At 44.6% G+C, this 24401-nt stretch overlaps 1 protein-coding gene across 1 annotated transcript; it reads left to right on the top strand.

Annotated features, from left to right (window-relative positions):
• Positions 1 to 24028, top strand: FBXO32 (F-box protein 32). Its single transcript, XM_033062311.2, has 9 exons — positions 1 to 304; positions 3304 to 3416; positions 5121 to 5170; positions 5828 to 5920; positions 12776 to 12869; positions 13689 to 13873; positions 16822 to 17004; positions 18189 to 18332; positions 18998 to 24028. The coding sequence occupies exons 1-9, from the start codon at positions 189 to 191 to the stop codon at positions 19085 to 19087; spliced, it is 1068 nt and encodes a 355-aa protein (XP_032918202.1). The 5' UTR covers positions 1 to 188; the 3' UTR covers positions 19088 to 24028.
• Positions 24029 to 24401: the final 373 nt, after the last annotated feature.

Raw genomic sequence — 24401 nt, 5'->3', positions numbered from 1 at the left:
CGCCACATAAATAGCGCGGAGCGCGCCCGCAGCCACCCCACCGCTCCAGCCGCTGTTCCGGGTACTGCTCCGCTCTGCCCCGCGCCGCTCCGGGTACTGCCCCGCGCCGCTCCGGGCTCTGCCCCGTACCGCTCCAGTCGCCGCCGTCGCTCCCAGTGCCGGTGTTGGTCCCGCTCCGTGCCGTCGCCATGCCGTTCCTGGGGCAGGACTGGCGCTCCCCCGGGCAGAGCTGGGTGAAGACGGCCGACGGCTGGACGCGCTTCCTGGACGAGAAGAGCGGCGGCTTCGTGGGCGATATCAGCAGGTAGCGGCGGCGGCGGCGCGGTTTCCCCGCTGCCGGGCGGTGCCGCCAGGGGGCGCGGTGCCGGGCGGGGGGGCTGTGAGGGCGGACGGGGCCCTCGCTCCGGGACCCTCCGGTGCCGGCGGAGCGGCGGCGTTGTGTGGGTGACCCCGGCCCTGCCGGCAGAAGGGCTCGGCGGCCCCTCCGGCTCTAAAGGAAGCTCCGAGCGGGGTTCACTGAGCCCACGGGGGCTGTTGATGCCCAGGCGGCCGGGCTGTCCTTACGACTGTGGAGTGTGCCGAAAAATCGAGGAAAAGACGAAGCATTCACCTGTCCCGCGGCCGGAGGGCTGTGCCCCGGCAGCATCGCTCAGCTTCTCCTGGGGGCCCTGGAGGTGGCTGCCCACCCTCCCCCTCCAAAAACAACCTTGCTCGGGGCTTCCCGGTCTCGGGCTGGGAGGGATGATGTGTCTGAAGCCATAAATCCTCCCCAGGCCATGAGTAATGTACCTTACGTGCTGCTTGACTAATCTGGCTGCAAAACATCAACAAACCCCCAAGATGGTGCGGGCAGGAAGCTTTGCAACGCGTGGGTGTCATAGGCTCGAGCAAGATCGCTCCTGTCAAAGCCAAACTTTTCTCACAGAGCTGCATCTTCCCCTCAGCTGTGTGCTGCCAGGATTGGGGTTGCTGCCACCAGGCCTAGGGATGGGTCAGGAATGCCCATGGCAAAGGGTCTCAGAGCAAGAAGGGATTTGCTGTGAGCCACTGATGATGTTATTGTGCAAGGAGACTTATTGTAGCAGGTATCTCCTGCTCTTTCATGTAAACTGTAAGTAAAAATCAAGTTTAGGTTTGTAATTTGCAAATAGGTAGAAAGATGTCTGGCTGGTGGTAGTGTGTTGGGAATACTGTGTTTAGCATGGGTTTATACATTCCTTTTCCCATTTAAAAGCAGGGAGGTGACATATTGACCCCGGGCTGAGGTCCTTGCAGTGCAAGGTCCAGGTGCCCAACTGTTCAACCTGTCAAGATGCCCTGGAGAAGTGTGTGGAAACCTGGCAGTACATAAACAGGGAAATAATCTGCCTCCCATGCTGGCTTCGTCCACTGCTGCTGTTATGGTGGTTTCAGATTACAGAGTCATTCAGTAGGAAGTCAACAGGCAAGGGTGTGCTGTTGACATATGAGATTTAAAGCAGATCCATCTTGTGCTCTTGGGGTCATATTCTGCCACTGCATGGGGTGTGTTAACCTGACTCCCTGTTGATTTTGTGCAACCATGATAAAATATGAGTTTGGATATTCCAATACAGCTTCTTCCTTGCTGCCATATTCTGTTCTTAGGTTTTGGTCCCCCCACCAGGAAGCAGCATGGATGGGGTACATGAGCAGCTGAGATGTTCTGCTCTCAGGTTTGGGTGGTTTGGAGCAAGCTGCAGCTGGCAGAAGTGTCTGGTTCCCCAAACTGTTGTTTCTGTGAATATTGTTCACCTTCAATGCTGCAGCTCTTCCTCTTCTGCAGTGTTGTGGTGGAGCCCAACAGCAGTGGTGCCTTCTCCCCAGCTCAGATGCCCTGCAAGGGGGATGTGGCATGGGAGGGGGGAGCTGAGGGTCATGGTGTTCTGAAACTGGGAGCAGTTTCTCCCTCCTCTGGGGGCATGTGCAGGTGCCAAACCAGAACGCCCATCTGGATCATGCCAGAGGGAATCTGGGTTTCCTTCTGGGGATGAAACTCTGACTTGGTTATTTGACTTTTGTGTATGCTGGTGGTGTGGCCATGCAGACAGCCAGTGAACAGGGGAAACAAGAAGTCTTGTCCCTCAGGTTTCATTCCTTTGCAAAAGACTGTGCTGAATAGCTGTGAGAGGTGTGTTTGGTATGGTGCTCATCTTTGGGTTTTGAGACTAAGCAGTGTAAACACATGGCCTGTCCAGGAAGCCTCCTGGCTTTGTAAGGGTCCTTGTGACTGTCTCAGAGGAAGCTTGTCCAGGGTTGCAAGCAGCAGTAGCATGTTTTGGCACCTGTCAGAGCTCCAGGACTGTCTGAGCCACAGCAGCTGAGAGGTGCAGTGAGGTGCCTGGGACTCTTCTTTGGGTTTAGGCCTGCAGATAGCCATGTTTCATCCCTTGCAAGCTGCTAGAGAAATGGGCACAGCTCTGTTTTGTTCTCCTGGATGCATGGCCTGTCTTCTCCCTGGCACATGCGAGGCACCCTGCAGCTCTGGGCAGCAGGCTGTGTGCTGGGCCTCTGCTGAGAGCTGCTGGTGGTGCTGCCCTCCCCTGCCACCCTGGGGATCTCTGCAGCAGTGCCGTGGCTGCCCAGAGACTTCTCAGTTTCGACTTGTGGCTTGGATCTGCTGATTTGCAGGTCTGCAGAATGTGGGGATGTTGATGCACAGCCTCTTTATAAGTAGCCTTTCATTATAAGGGGTTATAGGTCCCTTCACTAATAATACAGTTACAGCAGAAACAGGCAATGGGCAGTCTTGGACAAGAGATCCTAACTGTTAACCTGTGTAGTCACTGCTATGCGAGGCCTGGAAAACCATCAGATAAGTCTGAACCTCAGCTAAGCTTTTCCAGTAAACTTGAAATAGTGTTTTGTGGGAACTCTTTTGTTAATAAATATTTTGAGTACATATATGTCTTCAGGGATGTCTAAATATGTCCTTCCGTAGCAGTCTGGCTGGCTCAGAGCAGTCTGCTACCTACGCGAGGAGGATATGGTGTTACTTAAGGATAGAAATAGGTTAAAGAGTGGAAAAGAACATTGGTCAGCTGTGTCCCAGCACTAACTGTGTAATCTGTGTTCTGTTCCTGTCATGGGTATCTTGGCTAGCCCAGAACTGAGGCACCAGAGGTTCCTTTAAAAATGCCATTAGTGGATGCTAAAACTGTGTGCAGACTACTTCTTGGGCAGCTTTGGAGGCCACAATAAAAACCTGTGTATTTTCTCTCCTTGCAGGAAAGTGTTCAATAGAACGCAGAAATAAACAGAATCCTTGTTTTGTGTCATTCACAGCTTTTGTAAAAAAGATGATCACAACAAAGAGAATCTCTTCAACAGCATAAACTATGATGTTGCTGCCAAGAAGAGAAAAAAAGATCTGCTGAATAACAAAGCCAAGACTCAATGTAAGAATTTTTTTGGACTTCTTTTAAAACAAAAGTTTCTGCAGAAGAATGGAAAATGCTTCCTATCTGTTTTTTGCACAGTGCATGAGGAGCCTTCTAGAGTCTTGAAGGGCTTTGTGCCTGTGTTTGACCTAAGTAGAGGACTTGGATGCAGTTTAACATGAAGATTTATGCCCCTGTTAGTAATCCCTGTTCTGAGGAGTTGTGCTTGTTGTGCTCAGTTTTTTGTCATTTGTTTGTCAGGAGGGTAATTTTTTCCTATGGTACATTCAAATGAACCAGTTCCAGTATTTTCCCCCTGTAGACTTCCTTGTGCACAAGAGGCTAAATTTATTCTTCCTTCCATATGCATGTTGAGCACTAATCTGTTACTGGAGGCTACAAGCCTGAATATAAGCTTTGATCCTATCTCTGTGTTCGGAGTGCATGAAAAATGAAATAAGATTTCAGCTCTCTCAAAACAATAGAAGGCTTGAAGTCTTTCTGTGTGCACAGTGAGCAGCGGGGTCTCAGATGGGGCCCTGGGGGAGGACCCAAGGGAGCCTGCAGGGACAGTGAGGTCTGCACTGGGCTGATTGCAATATTGGTACTGGAGTTACATGTGAAGGCTACAAATGTAAACATACCCAGAGGAAACGAGTTACAATTCCCACACTGCTATTAACTCATTGTGCATCCCCCAGGATTTTGGAAACTGTTGCCAAAAGTTGGCCCCTCAGTGTATTCAGTTCTCTGAACAAACAAATGTTACCATGACAGTTTTTGGCTGGATTCTGCTGTGACCTACCATTAAAAAGGGCTTGGTACAGGGTCAGCATGCCTGTAACTGAGACTGGATCTGTCCTTGGACTTACAGTACCAGGCAGGAGTACATTCCATAGCTTCAGCTCATTAATTTACAGGTTGCTCTAGCAGCTCAATATTTTCTTTATGGAAAGGACTCCAGCAGGGTGGGGAGGAGAATTTATTTTATGCTAGCAGTTAAATTGCCAGTGTATGGTGGAAGCAGGGTCAAAAGCCCATGTGAAAATGGAGTGGGAGAAGGACTGAGTGGCATAACTGCTTATAGTACAGGCTCTTCTGCAAACAGAGTTAGCAGTGTATCCTGGGTATTGGGAAGTTATTTTGGGGAATGGATGGGACAACTCCCATTCTGATGGAAGGGAGGAGCAATTAGAAATGGGAAAATTTTGGTCCCACATAGTTTTTTCTTTTTTAGCAAGTTAGCTGCAAGCATAAGCATGCTCCTCTGAGCCTGACCTCACTGCTAAAAGCTCTCTCTTACATGCCTGGTGTCTCATGACATTTTTGCTCAACTTCACATTTGACATACAATCCCAAGCCTGTAACCACGGTAATAAATAGTTAATAAAATCAATAACAACAAAACCTGGCTGTCAGCCATGCTTACTGTCTGGGACCAAAGAAGAGGAGGTACTATGGTATATCTGTGGCTGGCATATTAAACATTTACAGTCTTGAACTGTGTCCATGAAACAGAAGCCTTTTCTGAGGCTTAGGGCTACAGTCTCAAATGAAGCTGTATAGAAACAAAGGAGCTCAGCAAGTTGCTAGATTTGGTTTCAAGTGTGGTGGTGTAAACAAAATAATTTATACTAAAAGACAGTGAGTGTTATGAGCAGAACAGAGATAGAGCCCTCTGAGGTGGAAGATTAACTGAGTGAAATATCTTTGTCCAAACAGATTTCCATCAGGAGAAGTGGATTTATGTTCACAAGGGAAGCACAAAAGAGGTGAGTGTGTCTATAGGTTTTGTCCTCTTTTCTACTGATTATTACAAGTATAAAATCTTGTGCTGATATAAATCAGCAGAAGCTCTTAAGAGATAAGTGGAAGATCTGGCTTGTGGTTGGAATTTCAGTAATGATTTTTAAGCCCCTATCAGGGATCCAGTGCTTGATGTACAAGGCTTTGTACGTGTGTTTAAAATATGACTTGTTTGCTTCCCTCATTTAAAAAAAACAGCCATTTGCAGGCCAAGCCATAATACTGTTCTTGGCTTTCACCCAGTACAGTCCTAACATGGAAAATCATTGGAATTTATCACAAGGGCTCACTTGCCCTCATGGAGAGAAGAGACTGCTCTGAACTCACACTATATATTGAACCCCAGGAATGTGTGGCTCATTCTCACACGTAAATTCATGGGTCATGAGCAGAGCATGGGTCTCTCTTGGGAAGCTACCACAATCTGCATTGAGCTGTGCCCATTCTTGATGTCAGTAAGTGCAGCTCAGCAGGAGCCAGGCCTGCCTCCTCTGGCTGTGAGCTTGCTCCCATGGTTTGTACCCATCAGCTTTGCTAAATCGAGTTGCTCTGGGTCAGGTCTGCCTAGTGCTGTCTGGACTCAAGTCTGCCAAAACATGACCCAGAGTGTTTTTTCTTTTCAGCGTCATGGTTACTGCACCTTGGGGGAAGCCTTCAACCGACTTGACTTCTCCAGTGCTATCCTGGATTCCAGGCGATTCAACTATGTCGTGAGGGTGAGTCAAAATGCAGGGTTTATTTTGATGGGATTGTGGTGCAGGCTCTGAACTGAGCACCAGTTGGATAATGGGAAGCACTAGCAAAGAAGAGATGTCTGGGCGTGCAAGTGGGAGTGTTAAACTTTTCTGCATGAAGTAATTCATGGAAGTTTTGTGTGTGGATAGATGCCCAAATCTTGTCTTTAGTTTATTAAAATGGAAAGGGAGGAAAGCGGTTATAATGTGGAAGATGAGCTGTCCTTAGCCCAACATTCCTTCTACTTTTCAATTGCGTCATTCACTTTTGAAACCCAGAAGGCTTGGCTTCTGACTCCTGAATTTACAGTTCAGCTTCTGTGAAAGAACATGGGCTCTCTGAAGATGCCACAGGGCAGTGCACTGAAAGCTCCAGTCTGAGGTCTGTGGTGCTTTGTCTCCGTTGAGGTGGTAGAGGAGAAACTAAGGGGAGCTGAGCATTTCGGGAGTGAGTGGATGGGCTGAGCTCTTGGTGGCACTGATCTTAACTTCTCTGTTAAGGATCAGTTGCTCATAATCCTTTGTGATTGGCAGTGGTTTCAGTGGGTGAAACACTTTAGTCCTGACAACAGTAGTTAATAAAGGAGTCATCAGCTTCAAGTTTCCCATCATCTCTGGCTTTGTATAATAGGTCAGGGCTTCTCTTTTGGCTTGGGATGGCCAAGGAGGTGGTAGTGGTTGGGGGACCTACTGTCCTGAGGGCTGTGGATACTTGTATGTTTACCTGCATGTGATCTGCAAATTGATCTTGAATTTCAGAATGCTTAGCAAGATTTGGAATTCAATAAGGTTTAGAAAGTTATTTACTTGAGGCTGTTTATGACCAGCTCCTTTTCATGTCTTGTGAGCAGCTGATCACTGGTGAGGCAACAGCTGTTCAGGTGTTAGGTTCTGGAGCAAGCAACAGTGGTATTGCTTTCCCTTTGAGTCAAGTGTCTTAAAGTTCTAAGGAAGAAATTATCGGAGCAGGTTTACCTTTATTTGTTCACCTAGGTTGTCTAGGTGACAAGTCACTGTGGAAACCTCTGTCACCCTGGGAAGGGTACAAGCATCGGGGGTGATGACCCACTGGCTGTGTAGGAAGGGCAGTCACTTGGATGTCCCCCTACTGGAGTGGTAGAGGGAGTGGGGATTCTGCAGGAGTCGAAGCAGGATCCAAGTCATGTAAACTCAGGCTGTCCTAGCCCTGCTAATCTTGGGGCAACTTGTTTTCCTGCTTGTGTGATCACCAGTGTTGAGGTAGTCAGTGTTTCTTGATATTGGGGAGATATATATACACACACAGCCGGGTCATCTTCAGGGGGATTACTGGAGAAGGAACAGTTCATGCCAAGGCCATAACCCTTTAGTCAAATATAAAGAAGGAATGTAAAATAAAACTTGTTTAGTGCTGCAGATATCCCTTTGGCAGACTCTTATGACAGTGAAGAACTCCAAAGACCTCTGCTACACATGGCCACAGGTCATGCTGTGCACATGATGGGCTTCTGCTGCTTGGCCCAACGTGATAGATGTCTCATATGGGACTGCAGTGGTTGAACAGAAGTCCCACTATTTTTTTTTTTTAAGAACAAACTTAAATTTCAGTGAAGTCAGTTTGATCTGGTGAGGAAGCTGACCTCTTTTTCTCATGAGGATTTCATACACAGCACATTGAGGATGCTTTTATCAAAAACAGTTTTAAAAACTATGGAAGCAGACACATGTCCTTGTTTCTACAAGTTATCTCTTCTGAGCTTTTATGAGTAGCATTCCCCCAGTAGTTTTACAGATACAGTACTATTGAGAAGTATGAAGCTTTCTAATTGAAGTTGACTTGTAGTTTGGCAGTTTAAAGAAGATCTTAAACCTGGTACCATGGATCAAACAGTAAAACTGACTTCTTAAAATGAAAGGCTTGTACCAGCCAAGTCTCCAGTGAATAGTAGTTCATAAAATGCCTTATATGCCAGATTTACTCATTAAATTACTCCATTCTCCCTAGATATGGATCATATTTATGGTCCTTTGCAAGTCTCAGGCCTCCTAGATCACATGGATGGGCAATCTGGAGAATGCCTTGAATATTGGCAGGCAAAACATTTTTCCCCTTTCTTTCCTTTCCTTTTTCTCTCTAGTTTTATTCCTTGCTCAGGGTATCTGATATTAATGTATGCTACCTAATTCATCAAGCAAATGCTTTTCAAGGAGGGGAGTTTGGATTTGGAGGCTGGGGAAGAATATGATGTCAGTAGGGGAAGAAAGGAAACTGCTGCGGGTTTGAGGTTTTGCTGGCTATGCCTAAGCTTGCCCTGTAGAGACATAAGCTGCATCACTTGCTGGTAGCAAAATGGGCTTTCAGGCTTAACATCAACTTGTGTTTCTGAACTTAAGGGAAGAGTGCATAAGTGGTTTTGGTGCTTGCTTTCTTGTCACAGAAGTTTCTGCTTTAGATATACCCAAACTAAGTTCTTGGAGTTTTTATGGTGCACAGATAAAATGGGCACCTCCTTCAATTGGGGTTGGAGGTATGAGCTGCAAGAAGCTTAGCAGGTATTTTTTTCATGGGCAAATACCATCAGCTGGAGCCAGTAAGTCCATGTAAGTGAAGCAGAAGAAATTTTCCTCTAGCATCAGTCTTATCTTGATGGTCTGCTGGTACAGCTCTGGAAGTGCTGAGTTACAGGTATTGGTGCTATGACTTGGTCCTTGCTGATACTTGAAATCAGTGCATCTGCTTACATGTTACAGAACAATCAGTGTTCCCTTTTCTGGGCTAATAAGGAAGTGTGTGATTGACCCAGAGAACCCAAACTGTTGTTGGTCTGAAGCAGCCCTGGTTTCTCTGTTCTTAGAGATATAATGAAAAGACTGGAAGCATTCTGTAAGCATAATTAATGGGAGCAGAGACAAAGGTGCCTGCAGCCCAGAAGTTGATTTTCCTTCAGGAACACTGTGTTCAGATTACAGGTTTTGCAGGCTGCTTCTTCAGAAAGAGATTTCTGAAGTTGATAGTTGTGTAGTCTTGAGGGAAGGTGATGTTTCTGATCATAAAAGCTTAGGTCAGGTTAAGTTGGGCACAACTCTTCTAAAATAACATGATCTAGGTTGTGTGCAGCCTTTTAAAGTAGTCTTTTAAATTTGCCTTGTAAGTTGTAATAGAGGTTAGTTTCAGGAGTCCTGGATTTATGCTGTCCTGAAAGAATGGACAGCTGGATGCTATCTTATGGAGATCTGTCAGCACCTGCACTGTAAATCATTATAACTTGCCTTGCTCTTGCTCCACCTGTCAGCTGACTGCCAGTGTGATGTTTCAGCCACTGAAAGTGAAGGGCTGTGAGAGAAGATAGGCTGGAGGAGGAATTTTTCATTTTTCCTAAGCAGTGCAGATGTGGAGTCGTCACATGCCCAACCATTGGGACCTTACTGATCCCCACATGGTGCAGTCCAGCTCTCATATAGCTGGCTTTTGAGGTATTCAGTGGGGAATTTGCACTTCAGTAGTTTAAGACTTGGGATTTTAATCACTACAGAGCATTTCCCTTCTTGAGTCAAGGTTGTGTTGTCCTGCTCAGCACAGCAGGACTGCTGAGGATTTTTGGCTCTGTGTGCTGTAAGCCCCAGCAGTGGTTATTTGGGGTATGGATTGCCTACACACCCCTGGGTTGAACGAGCCAAAATGCCATCTGGCTATAGCAGGTCTAAGCATCGCTGCACGCAGTAGTCATGGGTGCACAGCAGTGTTTTCATGGCCCTGACACAGAGGCCCTACTTCCCTGCCACATGGCACTGTTCTGTTTGCTATTTTTTACCTTGTGCTTATGGGAGGAGGAGGAGGATCTGCTCTGCTGCTGAGGCTGAGAGGCTTTGTGGTGCTGCCTGCTCCACACGGGTGGCTGGTGGATTTGAGCAGGAGCCCCACTGCACTCAGGGCAAGTAAGCAGGTTACTGCCCTGCTGGAAGATGCTGCCTCCTGCCAGCTTTGCAGAGGCTCTGGGATAGCTCACTGCATCTCTTTTCTCTATAGATCTGGCAAACCTCTCATAGCAAACAAAATAGGGAAGGATTTTTTTAGTGGAGCTACCAGGTCACTTTTCTCTGCTTCTGAGGAGCTGAAAGAGTAAATTTGGATCTAATGCTGTGTTTTCCAGAGGTGTTGCAGGCTTCCCAGCTCCAGTTAAAATCAGCTGGAATGCAATTACTTAGTGTATTTGAAAAGCAGACCTTTTAAAATTGCTCTTAACCTTTTCCTGTGCACTCTCTCCTACCATCTGTCCCTCTCAGTTGAGCGTGGGCTGGACTTAATGCAGCCACATCATAACACATGCTTGCAGCTCTCCAGTCTTTTTACCCTACTCAGCATTAATCTGAATTCATTGGTCTGCTTTAGTCTATATTATGCAAGTGACAACATTGATTTTTTTTTTTAATATACTGCTCTAGACCCTAATTTGGCAATCCATTAACTGAGACCATACTCATGGCCTGTGCCAACACTAAAGGACCCTCAGTGCATTGAGGCATGTGGGGCACAGATTAACTGTACTGCTTACCTGGTTTTTGTGTATTATATGAGATGAGCACAGGAGAATAAGTGTCTTTTGATTTGGAGGACTAGCTAGTTGCTTCAGTCAACCGTCCCTGGGGAGTGGAGTAGCCCTAGAAGTATTCACAACATAGTTTTCATATGGAATTTCATCCTGTGTTTATTGCTGTAGGAGAAGGGAGGTGACACATGATATCTGAGCTGGTTCACTGAACATAAATTGAACCTTGATAAACACAGACAGGACAAATTTGAATCGGTTCTTTCAGCTAAATTTTGTACCAGTTTAGTGTTCTTCAAGGAACTGAGATTTTTATCCTTATTCTTCAAAAAGAGCAGCCCTGGTGTCCAGCTCCTCTGGTATTACTTTACATGATGCTTATCACTGCATGCATTTTGGCGTTTTTAGTAATGGGCACAATATTGCTAACGCCCGACCTGGAGAAAGCTGTCTCTGTGCCAGTTCCACAACAGTGCAATCTGGAGACAGCAGTTGTTTATGCACAGACAAGCTGATCTGGGTGCATGTGTGGCAGTGTACAGATGGAGTCTGGCAAATTGATCACTGTAATCAAAGGTCTGAAGGCTAAACAGTTTAGGGTAACAGAGTATTACAGACTACGTGGGACATTGGTTGGGTTTTCCCCTACTTATTCATCCAGTATTTCAAAAAATGGAAAAAGACCTTTTATAAGCTTTTCAGGTATCTTGCAAGCTGCCTTGTTTTTAGGAGTATTTAGTTATTGTGGTCTCATTTAGCTGATATAGCCAGAAAATCCACTGATGCTTGTGTACCAACTGTTACCCAACTCTCTTGCATCTACTGTTTCCTCCAAACAAGCCAAGAAAATAAGCAGCCTGCCCTTGACAGGAGTTAGTGCAGGTCTTTTTTCGTCTTGGGGTTTTTTTTTTGGTCATGTGAGGTACAAGATATTAATAGAATGTAAACTCAAAGCCATCTGATGGTGGTGTTGGCCTGGATATTAAACAGAAGAAGATATTGGTCACTGGAGGGGACTTGACTGCTCCGAAGTGGCAGTCACATGCTGCTGCCCCAGATGAGCAGAGCAGGCTGTAGTAATACCTCTCCCTCAGCTCCCACTTCATGGCAAGCTGCCGGTGACTTTTTGGATACATTCCTGTCATTCCTATAGCAGGGCAAACAGTTCAGCTCATGACTTATCAAGTCTAGTCAAAAGCCATCTTAATTACTTGACACAAGTAGTTGCACCTTCTCTGGACTCTGTGGTGCCAGCAATGGGATACTGGAGCTGCAGATGATAAAGGATTAATAAACTGGTCATGCGGCAATGTGTTGATTGATTTGTAGCATAAAAGGTTTTTCCTTTCTAAATTAAAACAGAAGGCTATGTACATCCAAAACAAATGGACTGACATGTGGGCAGTCTGTGCATTTATATAATGTTGGGGGAAGGGAGAAAGGCTTGCAAGATCACAGGCCACATGTTCTGCAGAGCATGTTCCATAGGAAACTTCCCCAACTGTTCTTGTGGCATAGAGGCAGGGAAGAGAGAGCATCCTTCCCTGTGGGAAATGCTTCCTTCAACAACTGTGGCCCAAATTCACTGTTTAGCTTGCTCAAGAGTCAGGAGGTCAGTGATGGGAAGTAAATTCTAATCAAAAGTAAAAGCAAGACTTTCATTAGGGGAGGTTGACAAGTAAACAGGACAGACAGGGAAAGGTGATTTGTTATTGTAGCTGGAGCTGAACATGGGAGGAAACTTTGGGAGAGAAGGGGTTTTTGTGGGGAGGATTTTTGTTCTTCCTACAGTACTTAACCTTTCTGTCGTGGTGACAGTGCTCTGACAAAACCCATGCAACCCAGGAGCTGACGTAAATTGTGGAGTCTGATTCTCATTAATGGTCTGTCAATAATATCCCCATCCAAACAGGCATTTGCTCGTGTTCCCTTATGACACTGCTTGTTTATGCCCCAGTGAGGGATGGTGACGTTGGCGGTTCGCCGTTCCCTTGGTGTGAATAGCGGCTGTCAGTCCAAGCACCGCTGTGGTTTCTCTGCATCTCTGAACCATGAAATCAAGTTCCCTCTCCCCCACACTGAAAATAGTTAAAATGCCTGTTTTTCCCCCTACCTCTTTTGATGCGAGTTTAATTATTTGGCCTCTGCTGTCCTTTCCCTTTGCATTACTTTGCTCTGTTGTTCTGTCTCCTTTTTATTTTCAAGTAGCAAACAAGTCTCTGGACTGTTTTGCTGTGTCATGTGACTAGGAGTTAAGATTAGAAAGGTATCTCTGTGCTCTAAGGCTTGCAACTTCTATTTTTACCCACAGCTGTTGGAGCTGATAGCAAAGTCTCAGCTGACGTCACTGAGTGGCATTGCCCAGAAAAACTACATGAACATTTTGGAAAAAGTGGTTCAGAAAGGTAAGAAACAGAAACAGTGAGTGGGAGTCTGATTTAATCTGATATACTTTGGTGAACCACATCCTTGAGAATAGTCAGGCAATGCAAAATAGGTAAAGAGGGGCACCACTGCTTATTTCTATAGTGCAGTTCTGCTTTCTTTTCCCTCAGTGAAGGACTTCGGGGGGAAGGGAGGAGGTGTCTGTAGTCCAGTAGGTATCTGAGAGGTGCCTCCTCCTTTGCCAGCCTTCCTCACTACCCACCCCTTCTGCATCCTACTGAGTCTCCTATTTCTGACTGCAGATGTGGCTGCTCCTGCCCTGAGTTGGGCATATCTGCAGTCTGTGCTACCGCCTTGTTGGCAGTGTGCTGTACCTGCTGCTCCCACTGCTCTGGAGGGGCTCCCACTGCTCTGGAGGGGTGTCTTCACCTGTTCAGGAGAACGAGATGTGGCACTTCCCTCATGGATGTTCAGCTGTCCCTGAAGCCTGGGCATTGACAGCAAACATGAGAAATGCACATTAGCTGGGGTAGATGGGGAAGAGGTGCACATAGATAACTTCTTGCACAGTATCAGAGGGGAAAACTGGCTGGTTGCCAGCAGCTGGAAATGGGAAGTGCTGCAGATCTCATCTGCTTATCTTGGGAGGCTCTCTTTCCATCTGCTGTCTAACCTGCTGTGACTGGCTAGTTTAAGTGCTTTCCTCTAAAAAGAAAAGCACAGGCTGGCTCTCTTGGCCCTTGAAATTAAAGCAAGTAACTTGACTAGCCTGAGAAGCATGTAGATTCAGAGAAGGATTTTGACAATTCTCATTTTTAACCTTTCCTGTTCTTCCAAAGTCCTTGAAGATCAGCAGAACATCAGACTAATACGGGAATTGCTGCAGACCCTCTACACATCCCTCTGCACGTTAGTTCAACGGGTTGGCAAGTCTGTCCTGGTTGGAAATATCAACATGTGGGTGCACAGGATGGAGAGCATTCTCCACTGGCAGCAGCAATTGAACAACATTCAGATCACCAGGGTAAGCTAAATCCTGAAAGCTAAAAATATTGTCTCTATCATGAAACCTTTTTGTGTTAACGGCTCTCATTTGGGTGACTGCTTCCCACTCTACTCCCACTGCAAGGACAGACTGGAAGGACCTGGAGTTGCCAAAATATCTGGATGCATTCCTAGCATTACTTGACTCCCTTAATTCAAACTCAATGTACATAACCCAGGATCATGCTCGGGGTTACTGGTCACAGACTGTAGCTTGACTTCATTACGGTTGTGAAGTGCTGTGTGAACACAACTGGGCAGAAAACCATCTCCCCCTCTTCAGTCCTCAGAGGCCAGGCCTCAGTGTGAAAAGTCAACTTGAGCTTTCTCAAATTGAGCAATTGCCTTCAAAACTCATTTATCAGAGACTTGAGGTTTTTTGGATTTGCTTAATCTATAAATTAAATGCAAATTTTCAAACAGTTGCATAACTTCATGCTTCCTGGCTGAAAATACCAAGGATTCTTCCAGTAGTCTGGAGTTACCTGTTCCAGCTGGATGAGTCCTGCTTTCACAAAATCTGATTTTTTTAACAGCATCTGTGGGAATGGGAAGGATGTGTTAGATGATAAATTTCTAAACTGCCTTTACATGGGAATCAAATCTGAACTTGTTCCATTTCATAGCAGGTTTGATATTGGATTAGATGTCTGCAAGTCATCTTGTCAAACCCCTCTGCTCAAGCAGGGATATCAAGAATAAGTTGCCAAGAACTATATATATATACTTCTACCTCAAATGGGTACTTACTCCACTGAAATGCTAATGCTTTCCCCCCATGCTGATACCTGTGTTGGTGTTTCCCTTGTAGTCCAGAAGAACTCTACCTAGTCAGACAAAAGTGCACCAAAACATTGCTTGTGAAAGGAAACACCTTTTACACCTACTTGTGTTGGTTTGCAGATACTTTTTCTAAAGTAAATAAAATAGATGTATACCTTGCAAAAAAATTCATACCACTGAAGATAACTTCAGTTCAAGCTGGAACAAAATCAGATGAATTCAGAGAAAGGAAGAAGCTCAGCTCTGTGCACCCAATTATTTATGGTGCAGTGAACTTGTGGTGTTTCTAAAGGGGGAAATGTCTTGCAACATACAAGACCCTAAATAATTAAAAAAAACCAAAAAACAAGCAAACAACTTTGCAAAGTATTATATGTGCTGCAGCTGCTTTTAAAGAGCCACTTCTGTCCAGAAAATGACAGCACATTGATCTGTTCTAGTCTAATCTGTGTTCTTTCTCCAAAAAAAGTAATGCTTGAAAAGTTCTGGAAAGAAGTACTGAGGGAAAAGTAGTAACAGATAAGCTTTTGGCCTGATACAGAAAACCTGTAAAGATTTGCTTGAGTCACACAAGTCTTTTCAGAAAGAGAAAAGTATGAGCTTTGGGTTTGGTTGTTTCTTGGATTTTTTTGACCCAGGAGTCTCTGAGCTTACTCTTGCCTGTTGTACCCTAGCAAAGCTTATATGTAGACAAAGTACAGAAGAATGCAAAATTTGCTCTTTCCAAAAAAGGAAGAGCAGTGGGACATGATCCAGGGATCCAGTGTATTTTTCCTACCCCAAAAAATGTCCCAGGCCATCATGGAAATGAATGTCCTCTGGCCACTGCAGAGACAGTTCACTCCTTCTGGAGTGATTGTGTCAGGCCTGCCTAGTGGGTGGAGATGCAGAAATGGATGTTTTGGTTGAGACCCTCTGGTCCTTGCAGGTACCAGGCAGTGTCTCTGCTCTGGGCAGGCTGGCACTGAGGTGCTGGAGGGAAGGCAGAGCTGCTGCTGTGCAGACTTACTTATTGTTCCTCTGGAGTCTCCCATGCTGTGGGATGGCTGGAAATGGGACCACATGATTAAAAACAGCCTCATTCAGTGTTCCCCTGCTGCTGGTGGGCTGTGTGCTGCTTGTTTGAAACAGTTAATAGCTCTGCTGAAGATGGGGTGGGTGCTGTGACTCTGCAACTTAAAATAGCAGCATCTCTGTGCAGGGTAAAGGATGGACTTGGCACATCTGTCTAACATTGTTTCTTTGTTGGAGCCCAATCCTAGACGCTGCTGTTTGCCTTAATAAGGCTGGGGCTGGTTTTGAAGCTGCAGCTGGAGTCCAGGTTGGAGTCCTTGCTGATGCCTTCCTCCTGTGTATACCTTGTCCCCTGAGTGCAGCACATGCAGATCTGTTGTGGTCAATCTGTCCTGGAGCTGTACCCCATATGAACTTATAAAACAATCCTGGACCCTGTGGAGGCTAAGCAAACGTGGATGGGGGTGCCTGTTGTCTCTTTAGGCTAGGATCTGCTTTTGTGTGGCTGAACAGCCTGGAAAACCAGGGCTGCAGGCTGTGGGAAAGGGGCAGGTCCTTTAAGTGTTCCCAGAGGAAAAGCTAGCCCTGCTAACAGTGACCTGGGAATCCATGCTGTGGGTACTCACCAGCCACTGCTATGGTTGCAGCAAGATCCTGTGATGACATAAGCTAAAACACATGTCAGAAGAGCATGAGATTCCCAGCACTGTGTGTAACCAGAGCTGAACTTGAGAAGTAATGCCCATCTGCCTTGTGGTGGAGAGACCTGGATGGGCAATAGCTGATACCATGGTACAGCCAATGTCCTGCTTTGTGAAAGCTCATGATGATACTTCAGGGAACAGAGTCTCACAAATATGGATGTGGGGTGGACAAAAAGGAGAGAAGGAGGTTTGGACTGCAACTCTCCTAATTATCATACTGCAGATACATGTCCTCTTCCTTCAGGTTATCTCAAACTGTTGGGACAGAAGGTCAAATATTTCTATGTAAAATGTCTCCTTTGTTTAGAAGAGGGAACTGCTGCTTTGTTCTCTGTGTGAAGTTTTAAAAAAGCAGTAGCTATGCTGCAAGCTAGGATTTCTTTGGTTTTCAGCTTCCTGGGAGCTCAGATCTGTCTCTCTCTTCCAGCCTGCCTTTAAAGGAACCACTTTCACCGACCTGCCGTTGTGTTTACAATTGAACATCATGCAGAGACTGAGTGATGGGAGGGACCTGGTTAGCCTGGGTCAGGTGGCTCCTGACCTCCAAGTGCTCAGTGAAGACCGGCTGCTGTGGAAGAAACTGTGCCAGTACCACTTCACGGACAGGCAGGTATGAGGAGAGGTGCAAGCCACCATCAGTTCGGAGTCTACCCCCCAGAAAGAGAATCTGCCCTGCCTGTTCTCTTACTTGGCTGTCTCTTGGATCTGAGGAATGTGCAGCAAGCTGATAATATAGGCTGGCATGAGAATGGCTGTGAAGATGATTTATATAAAGGGTTTTACATGCCACAGCAATGATTCCTGAAATAGGAGCTTGAGGAATTAATCAGACACTGAACTTGAATCCTAATCCAGGTGGGAACAACTGCATGACTTGCAGTTGCTCCTTGCCCCACGTGTGCAGCAAAAACGTGCAGGCAAGCTCCAGCAATCACCCTGATGTCCCAGGGACTGACACCCTTGCAGAGAATCTTTGTGGATGTGGTCCATAAGCTGTACTCTCTTGCCCTATAGAGCAAGAAATCCTCTCTGAGCTGTTCTGTGAGTGATGGGATGGTATGTGGAAAACAGCCCTGCTGCTGCCCACTTCATACCTGTGTAAACATCTCTGGCAGACTGGTAATCATTTGGGATCATCTAAACTTAAAAGCAAACAAACAGAAATCCCTTTGTTTATGGGTGAATGTCTGGGGTGTTTATACGAGACCTCTGCACTTCAGGAACCATGTGCCAGGTTTCTCTGCTGACTTGGCTTTATACACTCACTCTGAATCTGACTTTGGAAATTACTCTGGAGGAGTTATTTCCATTATTAAGTAAATTCAAATCCAACCTCTTCAACTAATGAACCCTAAAAGAGTGATGGGTGTCTCCCAAGCTAATACAATGAATTATTGACTCTTAGAGGAAAAATATCTCAACACTTACAACTGTTAAATTCAACTGTACTTGCTGTGCTGCCAGCCAGAAACAGTGGTCAAAGTAGTATGAAATAGCTCCCAGAGCTTCATGCTTCCTAGAGTGAAACTGGTGATGTGGGAATAGACCCTCATAATAGCATTGAATGAGGCTGTTCCCATCTGGAAAATACTTACAGCTTTTTCAGCTATAAGTAGAAAGGAAGAGTTTATCTCAGAAAAGATCATAAGTCTTCAAAGTAAGAGCTTTCTTGGTGTTGCAAGGGAACTGTTATGGCACTGGCAAGGTTGATATGTGAGGGACAGAACATCATGAGCTGAACAGAACAAATTGCTTTTTTGACCTGCTGTAATTGTGTGTATTTTTTTCTCTAAGATTCGCAAACGTCTGATCTTATCTGACAAAGGACAGCTGGATTGGAAGAAGATGTACTTCAAGCTCATAAGGTGTTACCCACGGAAGGAGCAGTATGGTGATACACTGCAACTGTGCAGGCACTGCCACATCCTTTCCTGGAAGGTATGAGGTGCTGCTGTGACAGACTTGATTGGGGCAGGAGCCATGGGGCATCCAGTGCTTCCTCTGATTGCCACTGGCTTAGGGTGTAGCAGTTTGTTTGCCTGCATAGTCTAGGGAATTCCTACATCTTAATTCTCCCTCAGCTATTAAGACCTTTTCTTTGTGCTTCAGAGATCATATCTTTATCTTGAACATGAGTAGTGTCCATTGGGGCCAGAGGGTTGGAAGATGGGCATGTTTTAGGGCTGCCTGCAAGAAATCACTTTAGCACTGCCAGCAGCTTCCTCTACCGGCTGTGTGGAAGTGGAGGTCTTGGCAACAGGATTAGCTGGAATGAAAGCTGATGGCTGCAAAACGGCTCAGGACAAAAATCTGCTGACCACTGTGGTGATATGCAAGGCATGTTTCTGGAGTTAAACTCCAGTAGCTGCTGGTAGGCTCTACCTGCTCTTCCCTCAGAAGAGGGCAAAGAATTAATTGGATCTTTGCTGCTTTTTTTGATGACTTCCCCCTAAAATATTAAGCCCAGTTCTGAGCTATTATTCTGGGTTCTGCTCTACCTCTTTGCACATGGGATGTCTGGCAGAGGGGCGTTGCTAAGCTGGCTGATGCTTTGGCACCCTTTCTGCAATCTCTCTAAATAGAACTGTTTTCTCCTTTCCCAGGGTACTGATCACCCCTGCACAGCCAACAACCCAGAGACTTGCTCCACCTCTCTTTCACCACAAGAGTTTATCAACTTGTTCAGGTTCTGATCTTGGGTCAGCACAGCTTATGCAATTCCTACAGGACACTTCGTCACAGAGCTTGGACAGTCCATTTGTAAATAGTGTAAATATTCATGTTTGTTTGAAGCTCCTGAGTCAAGCAACAAGAGGATCTCAGAAGAAAGGTGAAGTTGCTCACTGACATGCAGCATTTAAGGAATACAGACTTCCATAGGACTGGTGTATGAATACAGCATGTTGTACAGAGTCCCTTTTTTATCATCAGAGTACAAGATACAGGGCAAAAAACCCTTCATTTTTTGTTTTTAGAAGTTAAAAATGAATTTGCCCCGCATCCATTTGAGAACTCTTCTGGTTTGTTTCTAATAGAGAGAAAGCAATATGAGGCTAGGACTGTTGAACTGTTCCTCCATCTGGTTTTATTTAGCATACATATTTATAAGTATGACATTTTAGAAATATTTATGAAAAATATCCCTGTGACAAGTTTTAATAATACTTTTGTGCTTTTAAAAGGACACATTCTGAAATACTTAAGATAGAACTCTAGCCTACTTGTGAGACAGAATCGCAACATACCACTTTCTACCTCTAATAGATTGAGTACCTTTCAAACAAAAATCCAGTGTAACAATGTGAACTTTTGTATTTTGTACAATGATTTAAAGGGAAATGTTTGTGATAGTAAGCATCTTTTCTTGTATTAATGCTTACCTCTTTACATTAGTTTTCTTGCTCTAATCAGTGCTTGAATGCCTAGATGATAGGCACCATATGAATACCTAAGACTTTACTCCATCCTCTTTTAATTGGTTGGTTTTATGGAAGACTATGCAAATGTGAAAATAGAAGACAAAAGGATGAGCATTATCTATAAGGGAGGAAGTTCTATGATAGGGAAACAAAGGACTGGATTTAATCTCACAAGGTAAATTCTTATTTGCTTCATTAGGTTTATTGCACTAGTTGAAATCCTAAGTGAGGTTAGAATCTGTTTTTTAAGCCCATGTTTTCCAACATATACACTGCTCTGTATTCCCACTGCTGTCAAGTGAATTCAGTCATCTTAGAGCTGATAAAATATAGGGAGAACTGGGCCACTGAATATCATTAAATGATGCGGTTTTTGTTTACTGGAAGACTGGCAGAAATGTTGAGTTTGAGCCCTGGAGCTTAGGGAGTGATTGGAATTTAGCAGTCAGGACTTGGGTAAGCAAGGGATTTCCAGCATACTGATATCTTTGGTTCTTTCTTCAAGACCCAAGGACCCTAGTCCCTTCTGCTTCCAGTGCTGAGCTACTTTATGGAATTTTCTAACCCTAACCCAGAGCTAAATTTTCAGTCCTGCAGAGTAAGTGGCCATTTCACTGTGGCTGTGATCTGGCTGTCTCCTCTGTTGCATGCAATGCTTCACTTTTCTCTACAGTGGAGCTTGAAGAATCCAACTCATCTGTAGCAATCTGAAAACCTGCAGTGGAAAGTTTTTGCAGTTTGCCAGTAGATTTCCTGTATAGCACTTTCTCTGTGTATGATGTAAGCAGGATACCTCGTAAGGGTAAATATTTAGTGGGTTGTGACTATGTACAAAAATTTTGAGGAAAAGGAGTACTCAGGACAATTCAGGAAGAACTACTTGAGTTAATTATTGTTAAATATGCTGTTCCTTTTTTTACATTTTTATAACTGACTTTGAACACTTTTCTGCAGCTGTTTGTATTTCAAAATGACAGTATTTGTGTTTTTGCAAACTAAATCACTTTGCGTATTCTTGGAAGAGATGTGAAAAGGGAAAAAAACCTGCCTCTAGATGGAGCAGTGGGAAGAGAGGAGGAAAACAAGGAAAATGCTGACAAGAACTGCCCTTCTTCAGCCACCTAACAGCAAATCCTGAGTTTGTTCTTCTAGAGAGTTCTGTGAGCCTGTACCACCCTTAGCCATGGTCCAGAGCTTGTCACTCTCCAGAGATGAGGGGAAAACACATGCAGGATAACAAGCTTTATCTTGGTGTTGATGCCCTATTCATCAGTTTGACTGCTTGTGGGAAGCATAAGCCCCCTGATCATACTTATGTCAACTGAAAGTGATTTAAAAACTGCTACCTTGGAAAAATACACTTATGCTTGTTTGGGGATGTTTATGAGTAAAGGAGGCCAGTTTTTTTTCCTTCCTGTGTTGATGGAAGTGGGTAGACAAGGCTGAAATCTGGCTTCGTGAGTGAGGACATTAAGGAATGAAACTTGCAAGTGAAGTGAGTGAAGCATTGCCACTGAATTTGGAGAGTCCTGTAGCTCCTTTTTCCAGCAGTGAGAAGACCGGTGTCTCCTGGCATATTTTGTTTCCAGCTCTTAGGGTTGGTTTGTTTTGTAGTTTTGCCTCTGCCACCCATGGTGAGCCAACCTGTTGTGATGGGGAGGAGACAGTACTTTGGTATGAAATGCTGCAGCATTCTGCCTACTCTGCATCTGTGCTTAGCACCTACCTTCTGTGAGATTGTGACACTGGGTGAATTTTAAGCTCAAGTTTGAATCTGGGCTACTGCATTCCTTGCATAAGAAGATGGGAATTCTCAACACTGAGCTGTGATTTGGGAATGTCTTGGCTCTAGCCATTGTCTCTATCAACCCTTCACTGGCCTCTTCTACCCAGAGACCATGGGTCATATTGACAACAGATGTAATGGGCAACTGAGGCTCCTATTTATAAAACTTCAATTTCTGTGTATTTTATTTCTTAGCACTGTAAGGGTCAAAGTGCTGAAGATGATTTGTTATGCATAGACACTTGTCTGTTGCTTTGTGTGAGGTCTTGGGATATTGCTGTCAGTGTCCAAACTAGCAGCAAACCAAGCAACCACTGTACAGAACAAAACAGACTAAAAAAGAAACAGAATAAGCCTTATTCAGTTACTGCCTCAATCATTACCCTCATGCTGCAGCAATTGTCAAAGATGGCCTTGGTCTCTTTGGGGACCCGTTGTTTCTTGAGTGGCTGGTACAGGGAGATGTTGCAGTGAATTCCATACTCCTGGGTTTGTATTTAAAACAAAATGCTGTTGCATCCAGATACCTTACTCTAACCATTTACAAACAAAGCAATCAGTATTTTAGCAGTGCAAAGGCAGCAGCTTGGCTGAGGAGGGCAGAGTAACAAAACTGACAGTGATATCAGGGGCTTCCAAGAGGGATAGTTTAAGGCTGATCTCAGGCAAAAAGGACCTCTTTAAGACAATTGTGGCAAAGCTGTTGCGAAGGAGAAAACAGACTTGTATTTTGGAAATAGAATGTTCTTTTCAAATGACACTTCATGTTCTAGTTAGTTGATGCATTTCCATTAGATATGCATCATTTCTTATACTAGGAAAGAAGAATTTTTCCTCTTAGGGGTTTTCTCTTGCCAGCATATCCAGGGAAATCTCACTGTCTTTAGAGGATGTATTAACTAGTGCAGCAGCATATAACATGGTGCTGTAAAGAGGAAAAATAGATCCATGCAAGGAAGGGAGAGATCCCAGAGATCTCTTGTTTCAGCTTTCTAGAAGAGGCCGGTTTTTGATGTGATGGCCATTTCAAGAGGCACGATTTCAGCTGTACATACCTTAAGCCTTTTATACTAACCATGGTATGCTGAAGTTTGATCATAAAGTGTGTGTACCTCCTCTTAAGTTTTCTGGCTTTCTTTTTTTAATTGTGGGAGTTTCTAGATCCTTTCTTATGTAAAGTGATTAGGAAAATGTGTATAGCTCTGAAGACATTGCTTTGTATGTAAACATTTAATTGCACCCTGCCACTTTCTGTATATGGGAATATATTTTATATTATTTTTCTTTGCCCCAGGTTTTAAACTGTTTGTATTCCCATTTCTGTTTGACTCCAATTACTTTTGTGAAGCTGTCACCTTCTAGAACATACACAGGTACTAAACCAGCTTTTCCTGCGCAGAAAGTTCCTTGGTCATTAGTTGCTGGTATTCTATTTAGAGCAGGAACATTTCAAATCCTATGGTGTAGCAAACAAATCTGTTTTTCACACTGATCTCCTGCTTGGTACAGCAAACCAGCACTGTCCTCTGCGGTTGTCCTTGCAAACATGTTGCACATCTTCCCTGTAGATCAGCACCTTGCCAGAAAGACATAGCTTTAAATTAAAATGCCCCTCTTTGTAGCTGGCCTGTTTGCACAAGCACAGGCCCTGTGGAGCTGATGGCTGATCAGGCTGCTATAGATGCACTCCCTCCTTCAAGGTTTGGGACTCTGGTGTGCTGTTGTGCTGCTTTCTCAGCTGCTTTTTTGTTGTCTACAGTGATGCTGGTTCTAGGCTCTGAAACCATGGTCAGGTGTTCACACTGCTGCCAGTGTGTGACTTCTGGGTTCTGAGTCTTTACCAGCACCTGATTTCTATCCAGTGTCTTCCTCCAGTGATTTTTTTGGTAGCAAATCAGCTTTGCAGGATCTGGCCCTAGGAGAACAAATCCATCTTGTTGTTGACTCATGCAGTCTCAAGTATAAGATACTCCTGACACCAGAGGAATTCCCTCTATTAACCGAGTGTTGCTGCTTCTCTTCCTGGGAGGGCAGCTGAGGGTGGAATTTGCCTTTCTTTAGCCATCCTGTGCTGCACAGAATGCTAACATGTCAGCTACCAAGAGAACATTTTAATTTGAAATAGAAAATATACTCATCTTTAGGAACTAACCTACAGTAATTATAAATACCTACTTATATATGGAAGAGAGTGTGTGTTCTGTTTTATTTTTCCTTGAAGTTGTAACTAGAGATGAAGTGAAAGGCATCCCTGATATAAGACTTCTGTTTAATATTATTGTGTGGTTAAAATCCTTCCATTATAAATTTGCACACTTTTTTCCTCTTTCCTTGCATGTTCAACTGATTTTTACAGCTGTTCTGTGCAGACAGTATTTTTGTAAGACATTTTTGACACTGAATTGCAATAAATGTTCAAACAATGTGAACTGCAGTGTTGGTTGTCTCATTGCTTCCAAGGTGGTGACCTTATCAGCCTTGAGCTTCTGATGACTGTAAGCAAAGACTCTTCTCCAGGAACATCCAGAACTTGGCTTGTTGTTGCAGGAGAACATCCCAGATAGAGCTATTGCTTCATCACATCTCAAAGGAAATGAGCCCTGGCTTCTAACAGAAACCGTGAGCTTCTGCTCATGGATCCGAATTTGCGCACAGGGCAGGAGTGATTGCTGCCCCAAAAGAGATCACCGGTGCTCACACTGATCTGAGACCTTCAGCTCCACCTTATGGCTTACAAAATAATGTAGTTTTTCTCTAGTTCTATTACCCAAGTGATTATTTTTTTAATTTTTTTGAGGGGTG

Source organism: Catharus ustulatus, chromosome 1, assembly GCF_009819885.2.
Source record: "Catharus ustulatus isolate bCatUst1 chromosome 1, bCatUst1.pri.v2, whole genome shotgun sequence".
Classification (NCBI taxonomy): Eukaryota; Metazoa; Chordata; class Aves; order Passeriformes; family Turdidae; genus Catharus; species Catharus ustulatus.
The sequence above is the reverse complement of the archived record's forward strand: the minus strand, read 5'-3'. Positions and strand labels throughout refer to the sequence as shown.